Source organism: Salvelinus sp. IW2-2015, linkage group LG6.1 (genome assembly GCF_002910315.2).
Source record: "Salvelinus sp. IW2-2015 linkage group LG6.1, ASM291031v2, whole genome shotgun sequence".
In the NCBI taxonomy this organism is placed as follows: domain Eukaryota; kingdom Metazoa; phylum Chordata; class Actinopteri; order Salmoniformes; family Salmonidae; genus Salvelinus; species Salvelinus sp. IW2-2015.
Window position 1 is genome coordinate 2,678,065 of NC_036845.1, and position 21,920 is coordinate 2,699,984.

The 21,920-nt window shown below is 42.3% G+C and overlaps 1 protein-coding gene across 1 annotated transcript; it reads left to right on the forward strand.

The window, feature by feature from the left end:
- The first annotated feature begins 13,541 nt into the window (after positions 1–13,541).
- fbl (fibrillarin) lies at positions 13,542–17,533 on the forward strand. The gene is made up of 8 exons (XM_023988758.2): positions 13,542–13,676; positions 14,613–14,738; positions 14,976–15,113; positions 15,264–15,529; positions 15,692–15,824; positions 15,911–16,023; positions 16,247–16,392; positions 17,008–17,533. Exons 1-8 carry the CDS (start codon positions 13,667–13,669, stop codon positions 17,030–17,032), a joined length of 957 nt encoding a protein of 318 aa, XP_023844526.1. The 5' UTR covers positions 13,542–13,666; the 3' UTR covers positions 17,033–17,533.
- The last annotated feature ends 4,387 nt before the right edge of the window (positions 17,534–21,920 follow it).

Below are 21,920 nucleotides of genomic sequence, written 5' to 3' on the forward strand. Positions count from 1 at the left end.
CTCCAATGATTTCCATTTCCAAACCTTTGATACATTGGAATAAAATCAGCAGCGGGGTGTGGGTAAAATCACTGGGAAGCCCCCACAAAAGGCATATTACCACGTTATGTGTTGTGATAATTGCATTGTTTGCCTCTTATAAACCAGCTAATTCCTATGCCTTGCGACCTCCGATATATAGGCCTAAAGGCCAGAGAAAATAAGAAGACACAGTGCAGAATAAATTAACCACACATTTGTTTTATTACAAAACCGGAGAGCAAACCTCTGCCCGGTTGAAGTCCACAAAGCACTAACAAGACAGTTACATGACTACAGTAGTGGTCAAGCAAGTTAATGTTTACAACATTTTTGGACACTAAACAACTATTGATTACAAACCAAAGAGGGTTACTCGCAAGTCGCAAAGAAAACAGAGCTGCCTCCACTATACCAGCACCATTTAAACTTAAACATTTCAAAATCATCAAATCACCTCTGCTTAGTCTAATAAAGTGACAATAAAAGATACCAAAAACAAATTTAATCCATCAGCACAAGCTACATATGAATTGGGCTGTCAATGGTTCTGATTTCTGTGTGCGTGTTGTAGGTATAGTGCATGCGCGTTAGTGCAAGTAGAAAAATCATGTTGACCCTACTTGTAGAGAAACGCCAATGCCATCCTCCTCTCTTTCATGTTGACCAAACGGTCTATCACTCTGTCATACAGTACACGCTTTCATTTTTGTTGTCCTAAGCTACCTAGCTAAAAAGTTTGCTCGCTAGCCTAACTCATTCATGGGCAACGTTAGCTAGGTTAACATTAGCCTTTTACATCTAGTACATATTGAACTCATCCTCTCAGGCAGGAGCACAACAATGTATGTATTAATGGTTGAATCAGAAACGCTGTTATAATCATTGGCCAGTAGGGACAATTAAGTAAAACCACAAGTCCAAATCCTATCTCTTCCATGGCTAATTTAGGAAGGGACAATTTTAGGTAGCTAGCTAGCACCAAAGGACAGCAATACAATCAGCTGCAACAATTCAAGTTCTTTCTGTACAGTGCATTCGGACAGTACAATAGACACTTTGACTTTTTCCACATTATGTTGCACCTTATTCTAAAATGGATTAAAATAGTTTCCCCCCTCATCAGTCTACACACAATACCATATAATGACAAAGCAAAAACAGCTTTTTAGAAATTTTTGCAAATGTATCAAATAATGGAAAAATCACATTTACATAAGTTTTCAGACCCTTTACTCAGTACTTTGTGAAGTACCTTTTTGCAGCGACTACAGCCTCATGTCTTCTTGGGTATGACCTACAAGCTTAGTACCTCTGTATTTGGGGAGTTTCTCCCGTCTTCTCTGCAGTTCCTCTCAAGCTCTGTCAGGTTGGATGGGGAGCGTAGCTGCACAGCTATTTTCAGGTCTCTCCACAGATGTTAAATCAGGTTCAAGTCCGGGCTCTGACTGGGCACTCAAGGACATTCAGAGACTTTCCCGAAGCCACACCTGCGTTGTCTTGGCTGTGTGCTTAGGCTCGTTGTCCTGTTAAAAGGTGAACCTTCTCCCCAGTCTGAGGTCCTGAGCGCTCTGAGCAGGTTTTCATCAAGGATCTCTCTGTACGTTGCTCCGTTAATCTTTCCTCAATCCTGACTAGTCTCCCAGTCCCTGAAGAACTTTCCTACAGCATGGTGCTGCCACCACCATTCTTCACTGTAGCAATGGTGCCAGGTTTCCTCCAGAAGTGACGCTTGGCATTCAGGCCAAAGAGTTCAATCTTGGTTTCATCAGATCAGAGAATCTTGTTTCTCATGGTCTGAGAGTCCTTTAGGTGCCTTTTGGCAAACTCCAAGCAGGCTGTCATTGCCTTTCTCTTAGGAGTGGCTTCCGTCTGGCCACTCTACCATAAAGGCCTGATTGTGGAGCGCTGCAGAGATGGTTGTCCTTCTGGAAGGTTCTCCCATCTCCACAGAGGAACTCTGGGCTCTATCAGAGTGACCAACGGTTCTTGGTCACCTCCCTGACCAAGGCCCTGCTCCCCCGATTGCTCAGTTTGGCCGGGCGGCCAGCTCTAGGAAGAGTCTTGTGGTTCAAACTTCTTCTATTTAAGAATGATGGAGGGCCGTGTGTTCTTGGGGACCTTCAATCTGCAGAAAGTTTTTGGTACCCTCCCCAGATCTGTGCCTCGACACAAGCCTCTAAGGACAATTCCATCAACCTCATGACTTGGTTTTTGCTCTGACATGCACTGTCAACTGTGGGACCCACACAGGTGTGTGCCTTTCCAAATCAATTACATTACCACAGGTGGACTCCAATCAATTGTGGAACATCTCAAGGATGATCAATGGAAACAGGATGCACCTGAGCTCAATTTCGAGTCTCATAGCAAAGGGTCTGAATACTTATGTAAATAAGGTATCTCTTTTTTTTTTTTATAAATTAGCAAAAAATTCTAAAAACCTGTTTCGTTTTGTCATTGTGGGGTATGTAGATTGATGAGGAACATTTTTATGTAATCCATTTTAAACAAGGTTGTGACGTAACAAAATTCAGGAAAGGTGAGGGTCTGAATACTTTCCGAATGCAATATGTGAACTTGCGGGATAAGAGAGCCACAACCCTTCCTTCATACACCAACCTATCATTAATTAATACAATACAGTGTATTCCACAAGTGGCAAGTCATCCACAGCAGCAATGCATTCCAAGTTAACCTTCAAAGTAAATAAGTTGTGGCTCAATTCAATCAAATCTGCAATAGTGTATTTAGCCTACACATTAGTTTTTTGTAGACACATTAGCTTTTTTTGTAGATGGGAATTTCCACAGTAACGGAATTACGCTTTGACTCAGATTTTTCACTTTCAAAATGTATGCCAAACAAAAACCATACAACTAAGAACTACTTTGAAGAAATAAATACAATTTCACAAAGACACATTTAATGGAAGAACTGTGCAGATGCAAGTTTGGTAACAGAATAAAAAAATAAAAATAAATCGTTTATGCGACCATGTTTTTCCATAAACGCAGAATAAGATTCAAAGATGTCTGCATTAAGAATGGGGTGTCAGCTATGACATCACAAAGAGTTAAAAAATATTATATTGGTTTTTGAACTACAGTAGATGAAGTGGATTTCCATCATGAGTCCCTTACCGTTAATATTCAGAAAATATGGATATGAATATCATTTTATTCATGGCAGGGGTCACGTTATAGTTCAGAAATCTGCATTTTCAAAACGCAAACCATAAAAAAAACTGCGTTTTTAAACCATTTCACCTACGTTTTATATTGAAAGTCAGTGTTTTTTTTGCTTCAATAGAGAGATCAGGGCATGCAGCTCTATCGTTTTCCTTTACAGAAAATACATCAGTGCAACACATTCTGCAGAAAATAGCTTAATTTCATCAGATGACAACAGAAGCGCAACTCTACTTGGCTAACATTAGCTTAGAATGAAAAAGCAAATTTTTTGTTGCAAAAACTATGCATGGCCATAATATTTCTAATGCTTATCATAGAAAGAATGTAGCCAGCTACATTTCCTAATGTTTTGTTTGAAGTTAATCTAGCATTTTCTGTAGAAAAGTAGGCTACACGAAAAAGTACTGGGAAAAAGTTGCTACACACCAGTTAGAGCTAATAGAATCCTTCCTAAAATCTCATCCAATGGAGAAGTGCAACTGAAGCAACAAATTAGTCTGATGCTGAGCAAAAATTACAATAAAAGCATATTAGATTTGCATTACAAAATGCCGAAAGATATTCTTATGCGTTTTGTATTTTTTTCAGCGTTACGCGACCCCTGCAGTGATGTATCCTGAATAGGTACACAAAGGTAGAAATAAGCAATATCCTACTTTTGCATATTATAGTAATGAGCTCCGCCCCTAAACAAGCCACATATGTTTTGTCCGCCAGACCAAATCTGAAACAATCATAGACGTCTACGCTTCGCAAGTTTGGACATTACAGTACAGCAAAGTAGAGCACACTAGAGTACAGTAGAGTACAGCACAGTAAGTTTATAGAAGTGTGCTTTACTGTACTCTACTGTATTTCTAAAAACATGTTTTTGCTTTGTCATTATGGGGTATTGTGTGTAGATTGATAGGGAAATAGTTATTTTGTCAATTTAGAATAAGGCTGTAATGTAACCAAATGTGGAAAAGCAAAAGTGCTGAATACTTTCCGAATCACTGTATGCATTTCTGTAACATCTGGCCCTTCTTTGGACACTGTGTAACTTAACCTCCAAACGAGCTTCAATGCCATACAACACTCCTTCTGTGGCCTCCAATTGCTATAAATGCTAGTAAAACTAAATGCATGCTCTTCAAACGATTGCTGCCCGCACCCGCACACGCCCGACTCGCATCACTCTTCTGGGTGGTTCTGACTTAGAATATGTGGACAACTACAATACGTAGGTGTCTGGTTAGACTGTAAACTCTCTTCCAGACTCACATTAAGCATCTCCAATCCAAAAAAATAAATCTAGAATCGACTTCCTATTTCACAACAAAAGCCTCCTTCACTCATGCTGCCAAACATACCCTCGTAAAACTGATCATCCTACCGATCCTTGACTTTGGCGATGTCATTTACAAAATATCCTCCAACACTCTACTCAGCAACTGTATGTAATCTTTCACAGTGCCATCCGTTTTGTCACCAAAGCCCCATATACTACCCACCACTGCGACCTGTACGCTCTCGTTGGCTGGCCCTCGCTACATATTCGTCGCCAAACCCACTGGATCCAGGTCATCTATAAATCTTTGCTAGAGTAAAGCCCCGCCTTATCTCAGATCACTGGTCACCATAGCAACACCCACCCGTAGCACGCGCTCCAGCAGGTATATCTCACGGGTCATCCCAAAGCCAACACCTCCTTTGGCCGCCTTTCCTTCCAGTTCTCTGCTGTCAATGACTGGAACAAATTGCAAAAATCACTGAAGCTGGAGACTTATATCTCCCTCTCTAACTTTAAGCATCAGCTGTCAGAGCAGCAAACCGAGAATTGCACCTGTACACAGCCAATCTGTAAATAGCACACCCAACTACCTCATCCCCATATTGTTATTTATCTTTTTGCTCTTTTGCACCCCAGTATCTCTACTTGCACATCATCATCTGCACATCTATCACTCCAGTGTTAATGCTAAATTGTAATTATTTCACCTCTATGCCTTACCTCCCTAATCTTCTATATTTGCACACACTATAAATAGATTTTTCTATTGTGTTATTGACTGTACGTTTGTTGATCCCATGTGTAACTCTGTGTTGTTTTTGTTGCACTGCTTTGCTTTATCTTGGCCAGGTTGCAGTTGTAAATGAGAACTTGCTCTCAACTAGCCTACCTGGTTAAATAAAAAATAAAWAAATGTGATTTGATAGGTGACACCAAAATCCAAGCTGGCTTCCCTTGACACTTTTTTTTAGGTGCACCAGGACCATTCACAGTTTAGCTCAACACTGATTAGCTTGTTCAACTTTATTTATCAAGGGAGGCCAAATGRTTGCTGGCTTCCCTTGCATTTAATGCTACATTCGGCAACTATGTCATACTCGTTTGGACCAGACAGCATCAGATAGGTGGGCTACACGTAGAGAGACAGAGGGGCGCTGTTTCGCTCACTCAGATGCTTTCTCCGATGAGATACATTCAGCCAGCCTCTTGCGAATTGAAGGAAAATTATGAAACACAGAGAGACGAAAGATACATTATTTTATGTGTTCTTGTTTTTTTTCTTGGTCAAAGTTATATAGTGGGGTTCGAATTTGTATATATTCATTTTTTAAATTTATTAAACAGTAACATGCAAAACACAAAAAAACAGAAGAGCCAGAGGGATTACACAAAGAAATAAGGAAAAAATATTAATAATAATAATACAAATCCACATTATACCAAATTAAATACAGACATGTAGCGAATACAATTATTTCGACATTTTGTTTTGCATTCGTTTTAATGATTCCAGATAGTTTTGCAAATCAGATTTTTTAAATTAAAAAGAATTTTTCTTAATACATTTTGATTCGCGCATGAAAAATGTTTCTAGTAAAATAAAGAGATTTATGACATACTGACGTTCAATTCTGGAGTCTGTGTAGTAAAATAATGTCAAACTTAGATATTTCAATGGTTGTATGCATTTTGTTCCCAAGATATAGTTTCACTTCAGTCCAGAACACCTCACTATGTAAACAATTACAAAATAAGTGTTCAATAGATTCAGTTTCTAGTTCACAAAAACTGCATTCATTGGTAACATCAGGTATATACACTGCTCAAAAAAATAAAGGGAACACTTAAACAACACAATGTAACTCCAAGTCAATCACACTTCTATGAAATCAAACTGTCCACTTAGGAAGCAACACTGATTGACAATAAATTCCACATGCTGTTGTGCAAATGGAATAGACAAKAGGTGGAAATTATAGGCAATTAGCAAGACACCCCCAAAAAAGGAGTGATTCTGCAGGTGATGACCACAGACCACTTCTCAATTCCTATGCTTCCTGGCTGATGTTTTGGTCACTTTTGAATGCTGGCGTGCTCTCACTCTAGTGTTAGCATGAGACGGTCTACAACCCACACAAGTGGCTCAGGTGTAGTTGGCAGCCTCAATATCCCAGGATGGCAATCAATGCGAGCTGTGCAGAAAAGTTGGCTGTGTCTGGTAGCGTCGTGTCAGAGCATTGGGCGCTACCAGGAGACAGGCAGTACTAGAGAAAGTGGAGGAGGCGTAGGAGGGAACAAACAGCAGCAGAAGCTATCGTTTGATGAAAGGAGTTGAACTGCCAGAGCCCTGCAAAATGACTCTCCGCAGGCACAATGTGATGTGTACATATGGTTCAAAGGGGTCGGAGGATTCATTCGTAATAATGGAGTAGCGCTACCTCTGGCGAGCACAGTGGGGGCTGGCGGCCCACAAAGAATGCTACCCACACCAGACTGACACCGCCAAACCGGTCATGTGGCTGAGGATGATTGCAGGCAGCAGAACATCTACGGCGTCTCAGACTCTGTCACGTCGTCACATGTGCTATGTGTCAGTAGTGAACCTGTTTCATTGTGAAGAGCAGGGCCGCCAGTGGCGAATTTGCAACTTGGGTTGTTCCCCTGGCAATCAAGCGTCTGCACTGTGTGGTCTGTAAGCCAACCACCCACTGTGGACTCGGGACCTATACCACCTCATGAGTCGTGTTCTGACCGTTTGGCAGACAATGCCATTGTGTGGCCCTGCTGGAGGTCATTTTGCTAGGCTCTGGCAGTGCACCTCCTGCACAAAGGCGGAGTAGCGGTCCTGCTGCTGGGTTGTTTCCTCTACGGCCTCCTCACTCTCACTTATGGACTGGCTGTCTCCTGGTAGGCCGCATGCTCTGGACACTAGCTGAACAGACACAGCAACTTTTGAGGCCACAGCCGCATTGATGTGCAGCCTGGATGAACTGCACTACCTGAGCCTTGTGTGGGTTGTAGACGTCATGCTACCACTAGAGTGAGAGCACCGCCAGCATTCAAAAGTGACCAAAACATCAGCCAGGAAGCATAGGAATTGAGAAGTGGTCTGTGGTCACCACCTGCAGAATCACTCCTTTTTTGGGGGTGTCTTGCTAATTGCCTATAATTTCCACCTTTTGTCTATTCCATTTGCACAACAGCATGTGAAATTTATTGTCAATCAGTGTTGCTTCCTAAGTGGACAGTTTGATTTCATAGAAGTGTGATTGACTTGGAGTTACATTGTGTTGTTTAAGTGTTCCCTTTATTTTTTTGAGCAGTGTATTTAGAAATCAAGCTATTACACAGGCAGAATCTATGGACAATCTTAAAGAAGATCTCCTTTTGAGGGGCGCAGGTAGCCTAGTGGTTAAAGCGTCTTGCCAGTAACCGAAAGGTTGCTGGATGGAATCCCCGAGCTGACAAAGTAAAAATCTGTCATTCTGCCCCTGAGCAAGGCAGTTAACCCACTGTTCCCCGGGTGTCGTGGATGTCGATTCGGAGGGGTTGGGTTAAATGCGGAAGACCCATTTCAGTTGAAACCAATTTGTGTGGAGTGAGCCAAGCACGGCGCCAGTTTACATCATACGATGAAGCCCAACAAAATATAGCAGAAGGAATAGAATTCCTGAAGAAAATATCTCTTAATAAACGATTGCTGAATTTCTTATCTAGTAAACCTATGCCATTCACCTGGATATCACTTACAATAGATGTTCCAAAATATGCATTATTCTGAAGTAAAGATTTTATCCCACTTTTCCATATGAAGTTGTACAATAGCCTATCTAAGGTGGATTAGGGAAAAAAGATAGCATGAACGAGATAGCCCCTCAGCTTTGGGTAAAAGCACCCTCCCTCGAAGATTTAAATCCCTCCCTAACCATGAGGAGAATTTATTTTTGATAGATTCAGTTACAGGATTCAAATGAAGTGTTTCTGATCTGTTTCACCTGTCTTCGTACTTGTCTGCACCCCCCTCCAGGTGTCGCCCATCTTCCCCATTACCCCCAGTGTATTTATACCTGTGTTCTCTGCTGCTAGTTTGTTTTGTTCTTTAAGTCTACCAGTTTTTTCCCCTTGCGCCTGTCTTTTTCTAGTTCCTGTTTTCCCCCATTCTGCCTGCTGTTCTGCACCTTGTCACACCACTCTGGATTATTGACCTCTGCCTGCCCTGACCCTGAGACTGCCTACCGTTCTGTACCTCGTGGACTCTGATCTGGATTACTGACCTCTGCCTCCCCTTGACCTGTCATTTTGCCTGTAACATGATATTAAGATCATTCACAGCCTTAAGATTTTTGGTGATCTTTACACTGAGGTAGGTTATAGTTTATTTTTCAGAGATGTTAATCTGATGGATTGACAGCTCCTTTCAGAACAAACATCTCACATTTGGAAAGATATAATACCAAACAACCTCTCTCTCTGTGAGCAAGACAAAGGAGCTGATTGTGGACGATAGGAACAGGCTGCCATTAATATCGACGGGACTGAAGTGGAGCGGGTCGAGAGTTTCAAGTTCCTTGGCGTCCACATCACCAACAAACTATCATGCTCCAAACACACCAAGACAGTTGTGAAGAGGGCACGGCAATACCTTTTCCACCTCAGGAGACTGAAAAGATTTGGCATGGGTCCCCAGATCCACAAAAGGTTTTACAGCTGCACCATCGAGAGCATCCTGACCGGTTGCATCCCCACCTGGTATGGCAACTGCTCGGCATCTGACCATAAGGCGCTACAGAGGGTAGTGTGTACGGCCCAGTACATCACTGGGGACAAGCTTCCCGACATCCACCTATATACTAGGTGGTGTCAGAGGAAGGCCCAAAAAATTGTCAGACTCCAGTCACCCAAGTCATAGACTGTTCTCTCTGCTACCGCACGGCAAGCGGAACCAGAGCGCCAAGTCTAGGACAAAAGGCTCCGTAACAGCTTCTTCCCCCAAGCCACAAAACTGCTGAACAACTAATCAAATGGCCAACCGGACTATTTACATTTTGGAGAACTGCTTCACAATATCCAGTGCTAATCTAGTTTGTGACACATTTTTCCCAAAAAAGTGAGGCGTCATGTGCCAGTTGGGAATATCTTGATCTCTGGCCTAGAATGTCATGCCTTCAAATTGACTTTGATAAACTAAAGAGCATAATGTTTGAGACACTAATGTGAGCGGACCAAGTAATTGGGCGTCACTCTAAAGCGGAAAGGTGGAACAAACGAGTCAGGAGTAGGTTTTCTTGATTGAACACAGTTCTCTATTGAGGGCATTTGGTCACCACAAACACTCCAACATAATCAANAAGGTGGAACAAACGAGTCAGGAGTAGGTTTTCTTGATTGAACACAGTTCTCTATTGAGGGCATTTGGTCACCACAAACACTCCAACATAATCAAAGAAAATCTCCCAAGGAAAAAACATTCATCTTCTTCTCCAGATCAAACAGGAACACAATTCGATTATCTTTAAACTACAACAAAAATCACGGGATTGTCACCGTCTTAGTGGTTATTCATGGATAGCTCCTCTGTCTCGGTGTCCATCTTCCAGAGATAGTATTTTTCCCTTCTCTGCTCGTTCCATACTCTCTCTTATAGGGGAAGGAGAATATCTCATTAGTACCGTCAGCTGTGCTTGATTGCCTCTGGTTACCTTGTCTCCCATGCCTTGTTGGGCTACTARCCGTGAGCCCAGCCTGCCCTCTGGTGGTCCTTCCACACTAATGAAAAAGGTGATTGGACAACTTTGTTGTATTCCTTTGTAAATGTTAAAACCTTAAGGATCTGCCCTTTTTTCCCTTCAATTTTCACCTAAAATGACATGCACAAATCTAGCTGCCTGTAGCTCAGGCTCTGAAGCAAGGGTATGCATATTCTTGGTACCATTTGAAAGGAAACACTTTGAAGTTTGTGTAAATGTGAAAGGAATGTAGGAGAATATAAGACATTAGATCTGGTAAAAGATAATACAAAGAAAGAAACAACTTTTTTTGTACCATCTTTGAAATGCAAGAGAAAGGTCATAATGTATTATTCCAGCCCAGGTTAAATTTAGATTTTGGCCACTAGATGGCAGCAGTGTATGTGCAACGTTTCAGACTGATCCAATGAACCATTGCCATTCTGTTCACAATTTTGTATCAAGACTGCCCAAATGTCAAGGTTTTACTGCTAAACTACAAAGCATTATATGGGCTTGCTCCTACCTATCTTTCCGATTTGCTCCTGCCGTACATACCTATACGTACGCTACGGTCACAAGACGCAGGCCTCCTAATTGTCCATAAAATTTCTAAGCAAACATCTGGAGGCAGGGCTTTCTCCTATAGATCTCAATTTTTATGGAATGGTCTGCCTACCCATGTGAGAGACGCAGACTCGGTCTCAACTTTTAAAGTATTACTGAAGACTCATCTCTTCAGTGGGTCATATGATTGAGTGTAGTCTGGCCCAGGAGTGTGAAGGTGAACGGAAAGGCTCTGGAGCAACGAACCGCCTTGCTGTCTCTGCCTGGCCAGTTCCCCTCTCTCCACTGGGATTCTCAGCCTCTAACCCTATTACAGGGGCTGAGTCACTGGCTTACTGGTGCTCTTTCATGCCATCCCTAGGAGGGGTGCGTCACTTGAGTGGGTTGAGTCACTGACGTGATCTTCCTGTCTGGGTTGGCGCCCCCCCTTGGTGTGCCGTGCGGAGATCTTTGTGGGCTATGCTCGGCCATTGTCTCAGGATGGTAAGTTGGTGGTGTGAAGTATCCCTCTAGTGGTGTGGGGCTGTGCTTTGGCAAAGACTGGGTGGGGGTTAATCTTCCTGTTTGGCCCTGTCCAGGGGTATCATTGGTGGGCCACAGTGGTCTACTGACCCTCCTGTCTCAGCCTCCAGTATTTATGCTGCAGTAGTTGTGTCGGCTAGGGTCAGTTTGTTATATCTGGAGTGCTTCTCCTGTCTATCCGGTGTCCTGTGTGAATTTAAGTATGGCTCTCTCTAATTCTCTTTCTCTCTTTCTTTCTCTCTCCGGAGGACTGAGCCCTAGACATGCCTCAGGACTACTGGCATGATGACTCCTGCTGTCCCAGTCACTTGGCCAGTGCTAGCTGCCTCCATTTTCAACGGTTTGCCTGCGGCTATGGAACCTGACCTGTTCACCGGATGTGTGCTACCGTCCAGACCTGTGTTTCAACTCTCTAGAGACCGCAGGAGCGGTAGAGATGCCTTAATGATCGGCTATGAAAAGCCAACTGACATTTACTCCTGAGGTGCTGACTTGCTGCACCTCGACAACACGTGATTATTATTATTTGACATGCTGGTCATTTATGAACATTTTGAACATCTGGCCATTCTGATTATTAAATTCCACACCGGGGGGCGAACAGGCCAGAAGAAGGACTGGCACCCATATGCCTTTTCTGGCCACCCCTATAGCCTTCTTCCTAGGTTTTGGCCTTTCTAGGGAGTTTTTCCTAGCCACCGTGCTTCTACACCTGCATTGCTTGCTGTTTGGGGTTTTAGGCTGGGTTTCTGTACAGCACTTTGAGATATCAGCTGATGTACGAAGGGCTATATAAATAAATTTGATTTGATGTGCATAATTTGTTTATTAATATGTTCAAAACTTCATGTTCAAAACTGTGCACTCTCCTCAAACAATAGCATGGTATTCTTTCACTGTAATAGCTAGTTCATCATCAAATTGGACAGTGCAGTTAGATTAACAAGAATTTAAGCTTTCTGCCAATATCAGATATGTCTGTCCTGGGAAATGTTCTTGTTACTTACAACTTCATGCTTATCGCATTAGCCTACGTTAGCTCAACCGTCCCGCAGGGGACCCACCAATCCTGAAGGTTTACCTTGAGGATGTTCCATGACAGTTTGATACAGCTATTGCCACCATTATAAAGTTATAATAGCATCAACAACTAAAAAATTACCAAACTTAATGCTTAAGATAATCAAAGATAAAATTGTGACTTACAGTATCAAATGCTTTCTGACAATCCAACAGGGAAGTCATCCACTAGATCACAGTACTCAAGCAAATCTAACACCAGCCTCAGATTATTAGATATATGGTGCCCTTTCATAAACCCTGATTGACATTCAGCAATCAGATCATTCAAGCACAATTTGAACCTTTTCGCAAAGATTGAGGCTATAATTTTGTATTCGTTCTAGGAGTGTGATTGGACACGAATAATTAAGAGATCCTTGTGTGGTTTAGTTATAAGAGTAATAACCCCTTGCTTCGAGAGGCAGGTGGTTCTCCCTTTATAACCTCAGTGTTCAAGTAAAAATTGTGCTATTTTGTCCGAGAAAGTTTTGTAAAATTCAGAGGTTAATCCATCTCAACCTGTAGATTTTTTAATTGGGCAACCCCATATTGGATGTCCATAATGGATAAATCTTGACATCAAGACCGATTGGATTCTTCACTGAGTTAACATTCTCTATAAAATCAAGGAAATCCTTAGTCACTCAAACTGTTATCGAAGGAGTAAAGATTCTCTTAACTTGGTGGTAAAGTCTGATAACTCTATCCCCATTAATCGTACATTTCCGGAGTGTGTTGAGTTCCCTCTCCTCTTTTCCAAAAGAAAGTATCTGCTGTCCTTTTCGTCTTTTCAAGCCATTGTTTTCTGGATCTTACAGAGGCTCCTCTAGCTTTTTCGATATAAAATATATCTAGTTGATTCTGTAAATCATTAAATTTAGCTTTCTAATTAAGATCAAGCTTCTTAGAGAGCTCAGCTACCTCACATCTTCTTAAACCAAGCCGTTTCCCTTAAGTAGTACAGGCTGAGCAGATTTTAAATTTCTGCAGTTCCCAATAGAGTATTTCGTATCTTCATTACTGCACATTCTTAGTCAGCCATATGACTTTATGATCCGTCAGGACTGCAGGCAGTATTTTTTAACTCTACGGTCTTGGGCTCAAGACTAGAAACTCCGAAAGTCTTGACACCCTTGATAAAGATGAGCATTCAGACCGTGGTGCATCATGGGAAGGAGGAGTCTGATGACGCATAGACACATTGGTAGGTAGTGTGTGCTGCGTGTGCAGAAGAAGAAGATAGAGAAGACCGAGCAAAACAAATTCGAGCTGTTTTAGATTGAGAGCACAGCAATTGACCAAATATGACACCAGGTAAGTTTATTTCACCAATTGAGTACACGGGGATACATCATTTAAATGCCCGTAAAAGTCTTACTATTATAAAGGCCAAATATTATTGTGAAGTTTAATCTTCCGGGCTGGTTTTGCGAGCAGTGACGTTAGCCATGATATCTCTCACACAACTTGGACAACAAGTAAATGGTGCATGTAACGTTAGCTAACTATACAGTTACACGTACGACGTGTTTGTGTTCAATTTCATTATTGATCATTAATATTAAAGTATTTGCACTGTCTGCTTCTTCTGTGATTTAAGGCACATTTTCGCAATGGTACGGCCCGCATGGCACAAACCTAACACGTGTTCATACGCACTAACGTTAGCTAATTAGCTTTCAAGCAACCTAGGTAGTTATTATTCGCACACAACACACCTATTCTTGTTATTTTGCCTGAACGTGTTTTTGATTTGAGTGCCTAGCCAAATATCGGTCTAATGTTATTGGCACATGTGCTCGCAACATGCTAACATTGGTAACCAGGTCACTAGCTAACTAATTGCATTAACTATATTCATTGCCGGCCATGTCATGCTGTTTACCCATTATCTTTCGTTTACCACTAAGTCTTCTAGTTTGCTGGCAAACTTAACACCGAGACATATGGAATATCCTATTCCATTTCCAAGTTCTTTGTAGCCCTTTGAACCGCTATTAGGGTATCAATTCCATCACCGGTGGTGAAATTAACGTGTATTTAGCTTGCAGCTATCATGGCTTTAAGACAAATAAGCATACATTAGTAGTTGGGATCTATGATTCTAGAAGTAATCTATACTATAACATGTATCATCAATCTGAAGCATCTCATTCATTTGTTTGCACCAGGCCCTGGCACCATGTCATGTGCCATACACATTTGAATGTTGATGTCCATTTTTCACCCCATAATCTTGATTTCTTTTAGGATTCAGCCCCAGGGGTGGTGATCGAGGAGGCTTCCGGGGAAGAGGAAGCTTTGGAGACAGAGGTGGTGGACGGGGGGGTTTTGGAGATAGAGGCGGACGAGGAGGATTCAGAGGCAGAGGTGGTGGTAAYTCAAACATAGCTAGATTTTATTTGACATGTTTTTTAGGTTATATGTACATGTCTGTTCCGTCTTGTATAAGTTTACCTGACTGACGAGCATTATCACATATTTGAAGTCACAAGACAACCTAATGTGACTTAACACGTCAAGTTTCTTGCAATTGCCATTGATGAAAGTTGTTTACTGCACGTGGTTAATTTGGGCAAGAACTGGACATTATGTGTTATTTCCCTGTTACAGGAGGTGGATTTAGGTCTCCAAGCGGCGAGGGTGGCTTCAGAGGCCGTGGAGGTGGTCGTGGCACCCCCAGGGGTAGAGGTGGACGTGGCGGCTTCGGGGCGGGCAGGAAAGTCACTGTGGAGCCTCATAGACATGAAGGTGAGTGGAACAGTTGGAGCTGTGCAATACAAGCTGTCTCCAGCAGAGGCTTGTAGTTGCACTATTGTTTGTGTTGTTCAGCAGCACCCACTCTATGCAAAATGTATTGGAGTGTTGTAATTTCATACTTCTCCATTTTCCCGCCCTCAGGAGTGTTCATCTGCCGTGGTAAGGAAGATGCCCTGGTGACAAAGAACATGGTGATTGGAGAGTCTGTGTATGGAGAAAAAAGGATGAATGTCGAGGAAGGGGAAACGAAGATTGAGTACAGAGCGTGGAACCCTTTCCGGTCAAAGCTGGCAGCAGCCATCTTGGGAGGAGTTGATCAGATCCACATCAAACCTGGCTCGAAGGTCATGTACCTGGGTGCCGCATCAGGGACGACAGTGTCCCACGTGTCAGACATCGTTGGACCTGTGAGTATATTTTTTCCCACATAATCAGAACTGTCATTGGTTTAGTTGGGCTACTCGATAATGGTCTTGTTTAGAACAATTAACTTCTATCACAATGAAGCGTGGTCCTTCATTCCTTTGACCCCTGTACATGTAATGAGACTTTTCCTCTCTGTTTTGCAGGAGGGTCTTGTGTATGCTGTAGAGTTCTCTCACAGGTCAGGACGTGATCTGCTCAATGTTGCCAAAAAGAGAACCAACATCATTCCCATCATTGAGGATGCCCGGCATCCACACAAATACCGCATGCTTGTTGGTAAGTCATCAATCTTACACTGATGCAAAAATACTGTGGTAGTTTATGTATATTTTACAAACTCTGGCTGTACCCTCTTTGTGCAGGCATGGTAGATGTCATCTTCGCTGATGTGGCCCAGCCTGATCAGACCAGAATTGTTGCACTCAACGCTCACAATTTCCTTAAGAACGGAGGGCACTTTGTCATCTCAATCAAGGTAAAACATTGACTGTTCAAAAAGCTTTGTTATTCAGAGTATGTGGTGCCATCTTCTGGAATAGTATTCTTACTTAAGCAGGCAAACTAACATATTAGACGTTGAACATTTTGCATTTGAACTGCAAAGCGTTTGATTTTAGGAGCAACCTAGATTGCTGTTACTGGTGGCCAGTGCCTCAGTTGCAGTGGGATTAAAGTACGTTTGTCTTGTCTCCCTCCAGGCAAACTGCATTGATTCAACGGCAGCACCGGAGGCTGTGTTTGCGGCGGAGGTGAAGAAGATGGGCTCGGAAAACATGAAGCCCCAGGAGCAGCTGACATTGGAGCCTTATGAGAGAGATCACGCCATCGTAGTAGGAATCTACAGGTGAGGAAATGCTTGTTTCTAAATATACACAGGTCATGTTAATGAAAGAATAACGCGTAACAAGTATCTTGCTGCGTTTTGTAAACATTGATCTAAAATACTGCTTATTGCAATTTTCTGCTCAGACTAATTTTGTGTCCGTTGCACTTTTCCGCTCGGATGACAAACGGGACATATTCAGACAGCGTTCTGGCTGATGTGTATCTACTTTTTTCTGGTACTTTCCTCGGCGTAACCTACCTTTCTCTGGTAAAATGCAAGATAAACGTCAAGCAAAACATTAGGAAATGTAGCTGGCTACATTATTTCTATGATAAACATTGCTAAAAATACGTCGCTTTTTCATTGAAAGCACATTTACTTGTGTGGCTGCTAATGTGTCTGTCTAATGAATGTCTAATGAATAATGAATTAAGCTGTGATGGAAAACTATAGTTACATTCCCCTGGTCACTTGAAGCAACAAACAAAACTCAATTTAAATATAAAACGCAGATGAAATGGTTTAAATGCAGATTTTTGTTTATGGTCTGCATTTTGAGAATTCTAACATGACCACCCTGTAGAATGTATTTTGTCTTTATAATATGAATTCATCAAATATTCCTTCCTACAGACCTGCTCCCAAGAATAAGAAGTGAACTGGCCTGTAGCAGCTGTGGCATAGTGACTTTTTCTGTGGACCCACCTCTGCCATGGGGGGGTGCTCAGCACTGGGATTTAGCAAGGCACTGATTAGAGACCCCCACATTCTTACACCCATATCCAAACTGACCATTTTAGTATTCCTGTCTCCAGAGCTTGGACGGTTTAGAAGTACGTACGTTGTTTTGTCTGGGGAGAGGGTGTCGGGGTGGAATTAACTTTGCTAATTAACTCTGCAGTGCCATGTAAAGTACTGTACAGAGGGAAAGCCTGATATATTGATTTAATTTAGTTATTTGTTTAATATTCACATTTGTTTAATATTCACATTCATTTAATCTAATGCTTTTAAAGAACTGTTTCACATTATCAAGTCAAATAATTATTTTCTCCTTGATGTTAAAACAAGACTATGGCTTACACCTATGTATGTTTCACTTTGACTTAAATGTGATATTGTACCTTGACCTTTTTTATTAAAACAGTATGTGATTGTATATTTTATTTAGTCCTGCGCTTTAAGACCTGGTCAGGGAAACAATATGTTGTCATGACATAAATAATGGTCACTCAGAACTATACGAACAGAAATATAAGAGCAAGTTGAGGGGGGGTGTGCAATTGGCATGCTGACTGCAGAAATGTCCACCAGAGCTGTTGCCTGGGTATTGAATGGTCATTTCTCTACCATAAGCTGCCTCGATGTTTTAGAGAATTTAGACCGCGTGTACCCAGGACCTCTACACCCGGCTTCATCTGCGGGGATCAGCTGAGGAGCATATCTGTCTGTAATAAAGCCCCTTTGTTGGGAAACATGTTCTGATTAGCTGGGCCTGGCTCCCTAATGGGTGGGTTTAGGCCCGCCCATGGCTGTGCCCCTGCTCAGTCCTGTGAAATCGATAGATTYGGGCTGAATTAATTTCAGTTAATTTATCAACTACTTAAAATGTAATGTGGCGTTTATTTTTGTTCTTGTAGTTTGATATGGGTAAACTGCATGTGAACGCGCTTCTGAGTAATAACGAAATTGTTTTCACCGTTACCAAATGACGGTTTCTAACTGCTATAGTAATACTAAAACAGAACCTACACGCCACGACAGTTTTCATCCCAGTGGTGACCGCCGCCATTTTAAGTGAGTGAATGACCATACAGATTGGTCAGTGGTTTTCGTCAAAACGCGCGAAAGAGGCGGGTAATTTGAACATGATTGATGGTTAGCTGATGCGATATTATGAATTGATGTTAACTAGTTAGGTGCCGATAGTTCTTCAGAAAATTAGGTAACGTTATACAGTCATGCGAGTTAAGCACATGTTTGAATTGGGTGCTATTTCTAATTTACCAATATTAAGAACATATGTAACAGTATGTCCGTGAATCTAAATACTCATTTAGCTAGTTTGTTCGCTAAGGTGCTAACAGTATTGGTGATAACGTCAAGGCTTACTGCTGTTGAGGCAACATGCACGAGCTTGCTAGCTATGTTGGCTTGGTAACTACCTTACCCTAAAATCACATTTAAAACCCGTTTAAATGCCGAGGCAGTTTGTATAAAAATGTATTACCGCTGCGTTAGATTATGAACAGGCGTTCCATGTGATGTTTAATTTCACACCAATGGTAGTAGCTAGTTTGATTGTCGCAGGTTTGTTTTGGCGGCCATTTTGTAGGGGGAATGCAACTCAAACAAGCGGGAACGAGCTTCGTGTAGAGGGCGCGCTTTTCGTGAAGACCCTCGTCTAAGCGATAGCTAGTGGTGTGATCGAGATTAACGGGCAGAGAGGGGGGGTCCCTTGCGAATGCACATCGCTAGTTATAGCGGTGCAACGGAAATACCCCACTTTTATTTTAATCGTAATTTTTTTATTTAAACACTCATCCCCTCCACCTTTCCGTTCACCACAACATGCAACACGTAGTTGGCTATTAGTAGTAACTGTTACAGTGAAAGCTAGCTAGTTAGTTAGCCTGCTAACGTTAGCTAGCCTCCCAGACTCAGCAGCTACGATAAACCCCAACGTTGCCAGTTTGCTACATGGTTTCCTGAGGGAAAACAGGCCACGAAAGAATCAACCATCAACGGCGAGATACGGTCTATTTTGGATGACAACCTAGCCATTGCCATGCTACCCCAAGCGGTACCACATCTGTTACCTGTGAACTGCTCAATTAGCTAGCTTGCACTGCGCCGGGCGGACCGTGCCGAACCTCCGAGTTCATCCTGCGCTCTTGCTGGACTGCGCTTTGGAGACTAACCTCACTGAAGACCCGAGTTTTGACGGGGATTTATTGCAAAAACGACACTACCCTTGTTATTAGGTTATCTCCCCCATCAGAGGGGTGACAGTTTGGGGGTGGGGGGGATTGGTTTGCCGGTTCTTATTTTGCCCGGTACCTGTGGTGGAGGCTAGGACGGAGGGAGAGAGGGAATGCTGATAATGGCTGCTCCGGGAAACTGGAAACGAACCTCCGCCTGAGGTAAGAGATAAGCTTGGTTTATTCACTCACTGGGTTTTAACTCATTTGTTGTGAAGATGCCGTTTTTGTCATCAGTCGTTATGTGTTTGAAGAAGACCATGATGATAAACTGACATCCATACAAACAGCACCTTCCGTACCCTCCCATGTCCTCCAACCTCAGCATCAATATGCCAATTTCAATCACATGGGTGCTAGTTAATTGTACAGGACATTCACTTGGCTTGTAACATTATTTATCGATTCGTACACGTTGTGGACAATTTAGCTAGTAGCTACATTTTCCCCGTAGTGATGCCTTGCAATGTAGATCATCAACGTTGGTTGTGATTCGCCATGATGGAAAACTGCGATAGACAGCTACAATGTATCCGAGGCTAGTTCAGACTATCCGTTAACATCTTTTAGAAATCACATTCTCAGCTGCAATGTACGAATGAAGTAGGATAATCAAAAGTCACCCTGCCCAGTAGTCTCAATATTTAGTATGGGCAGTGTTGGCCATGTAATCTGTCGATGAGCATGCCTCATCATGGACTTATTACGATTTGATGTATGACTGGGATATCCTCCCTTTTCAATGCATCACACAGCCACTGTTTCTACTTGGGGTAAAATTGAGAAATGACGGATGTCATATTCTAAATCACTCCGGCCTAATTTTATCTGCAGTGTTTCCTTTAACTAGCTAATGCAAATATTTTGAAGAGAATGCCCAAAAGCCACTGCATCGCTGCATTTTAGAATTCACAGCAAGACAGTGAGGAAGGGAATTGTAAACTCTGATGAAGGCTGTGGATGGTGATTCAAGAAAAAACGATACGTTAAATAATGTCATAATTATATATGTTTTGATTTCGGTATGAAGAATGACATTACAACCCTTGGATCTTCATACGTTAACACGTGTGTCAATTGGGAGTGACATGCAGTTTCTGATGAAATTGCCACCTAAGACTATGAAAAGCAGTCTGTTATTGTGTATTTGTTGGAGTATATTTTCCATTTTGAATAACCTTTGTCGCAAAGTCATACCCTGGATAAATCTCGGTGCCTACACCCTTGATTTCCATGTAGCATTATGAGCAAGCCCTTGCTGTGGTGCTGAAGTAGAAATGCCGGTTCAAAATGGATTCACTTTCCTCTGTCCTTAKCATGTTGGCTTCATTCTCTTACTGTTACCACTGCATCGAAGTGAAACCGTTATTACACGTTAATGCATATGTCGTTAAGATTTGTATGCCATCAGAATTTGTGGTATTTTGATCTCAATGAATGTATCCCTCATCCACGTCCATCATGTTTGTTAACCCTAACCAGAAAAATCATTCCCTCGTTAGTTTTTAGGTGAAAGGTTGGGTGCAGTTTGACATTGTCTCTAAGTTACTGAGTCATGATTCTTTCTTGTAGTGTTCCATGTCCTCATACATTTGCAGCATTAAAATAGATCATTCTCAGTAAATGCTGTATTTCCAAGTTGCATGGATGATTTCCATTTAGCATTCTGAACCACATTATGAGCATTTGACTGCATGTCACAATGACACATTTATTTGGTCAGAAGCTTTGCTGAATACACAGTTGTGATACATTCTCTTGCCAAGATATTGAAAGACCAACTTGAGTGTGTATTACATCGCTCCATACCATAGCTTCATGTTGTAGGCCTGTACAACCTCCTCTCTGGTTCTCTTTCCCTCTCAATTTGGGGTGAGAGAAAAGCTCTGTTCGAGATTTATTTTGGTACTGGTAGCGGAGTGACACGCTGTTGTGAATGGACTGACTGACTGACTAACTTCATTGTATTGAACCTTGACATAACTGTGAAGTGCAGCAAGTTGGTGTTGACTGGTCACCAAAATACTGACTGTGTGAAGAGGTGCTGTTTTATGTGTCAGTCAAGCTGGGTGTGGGAGTGTGATTCCAGGATGATGAGATGCTCAACTGCAAGGATGACTTTCCGGTCATGTTGCAAATATGTATTAGAGCTCATGAGCACTTGGTCCAGTCAAAGGGCATGCCACTGTTTTACCGGTGAGCATGTGTGAAAAGTTTGTGCTGGCGTTTGCAGGTGCAAGTCGGCGAGTGTGTGTGCGTGTCATGAAGCCTAGTAGCGATCATGATGATGGTGGCTGTCTGTAATTTGGACTCTTACTTGAATCTAGTAACTTTAACCCAGGTAGCAGCTTGGACCCCCACTCCCTTCCCATGCTCTTTTTCTGGTGAAACTGGCACTGGTGAGGTAACCTATCGCTTGTTTGTCTTTGGAGAGACCACTTGAGGGGGCCTTCCCCATTCATCTATTGATTTACACCTGAGTTTGATAGCTTAGGGAGGGGAAGCAGGGGACACCCACTCGCACACAAGTTCATAGTCCCCCACCTCCCGCGCCTAGCGTTTACA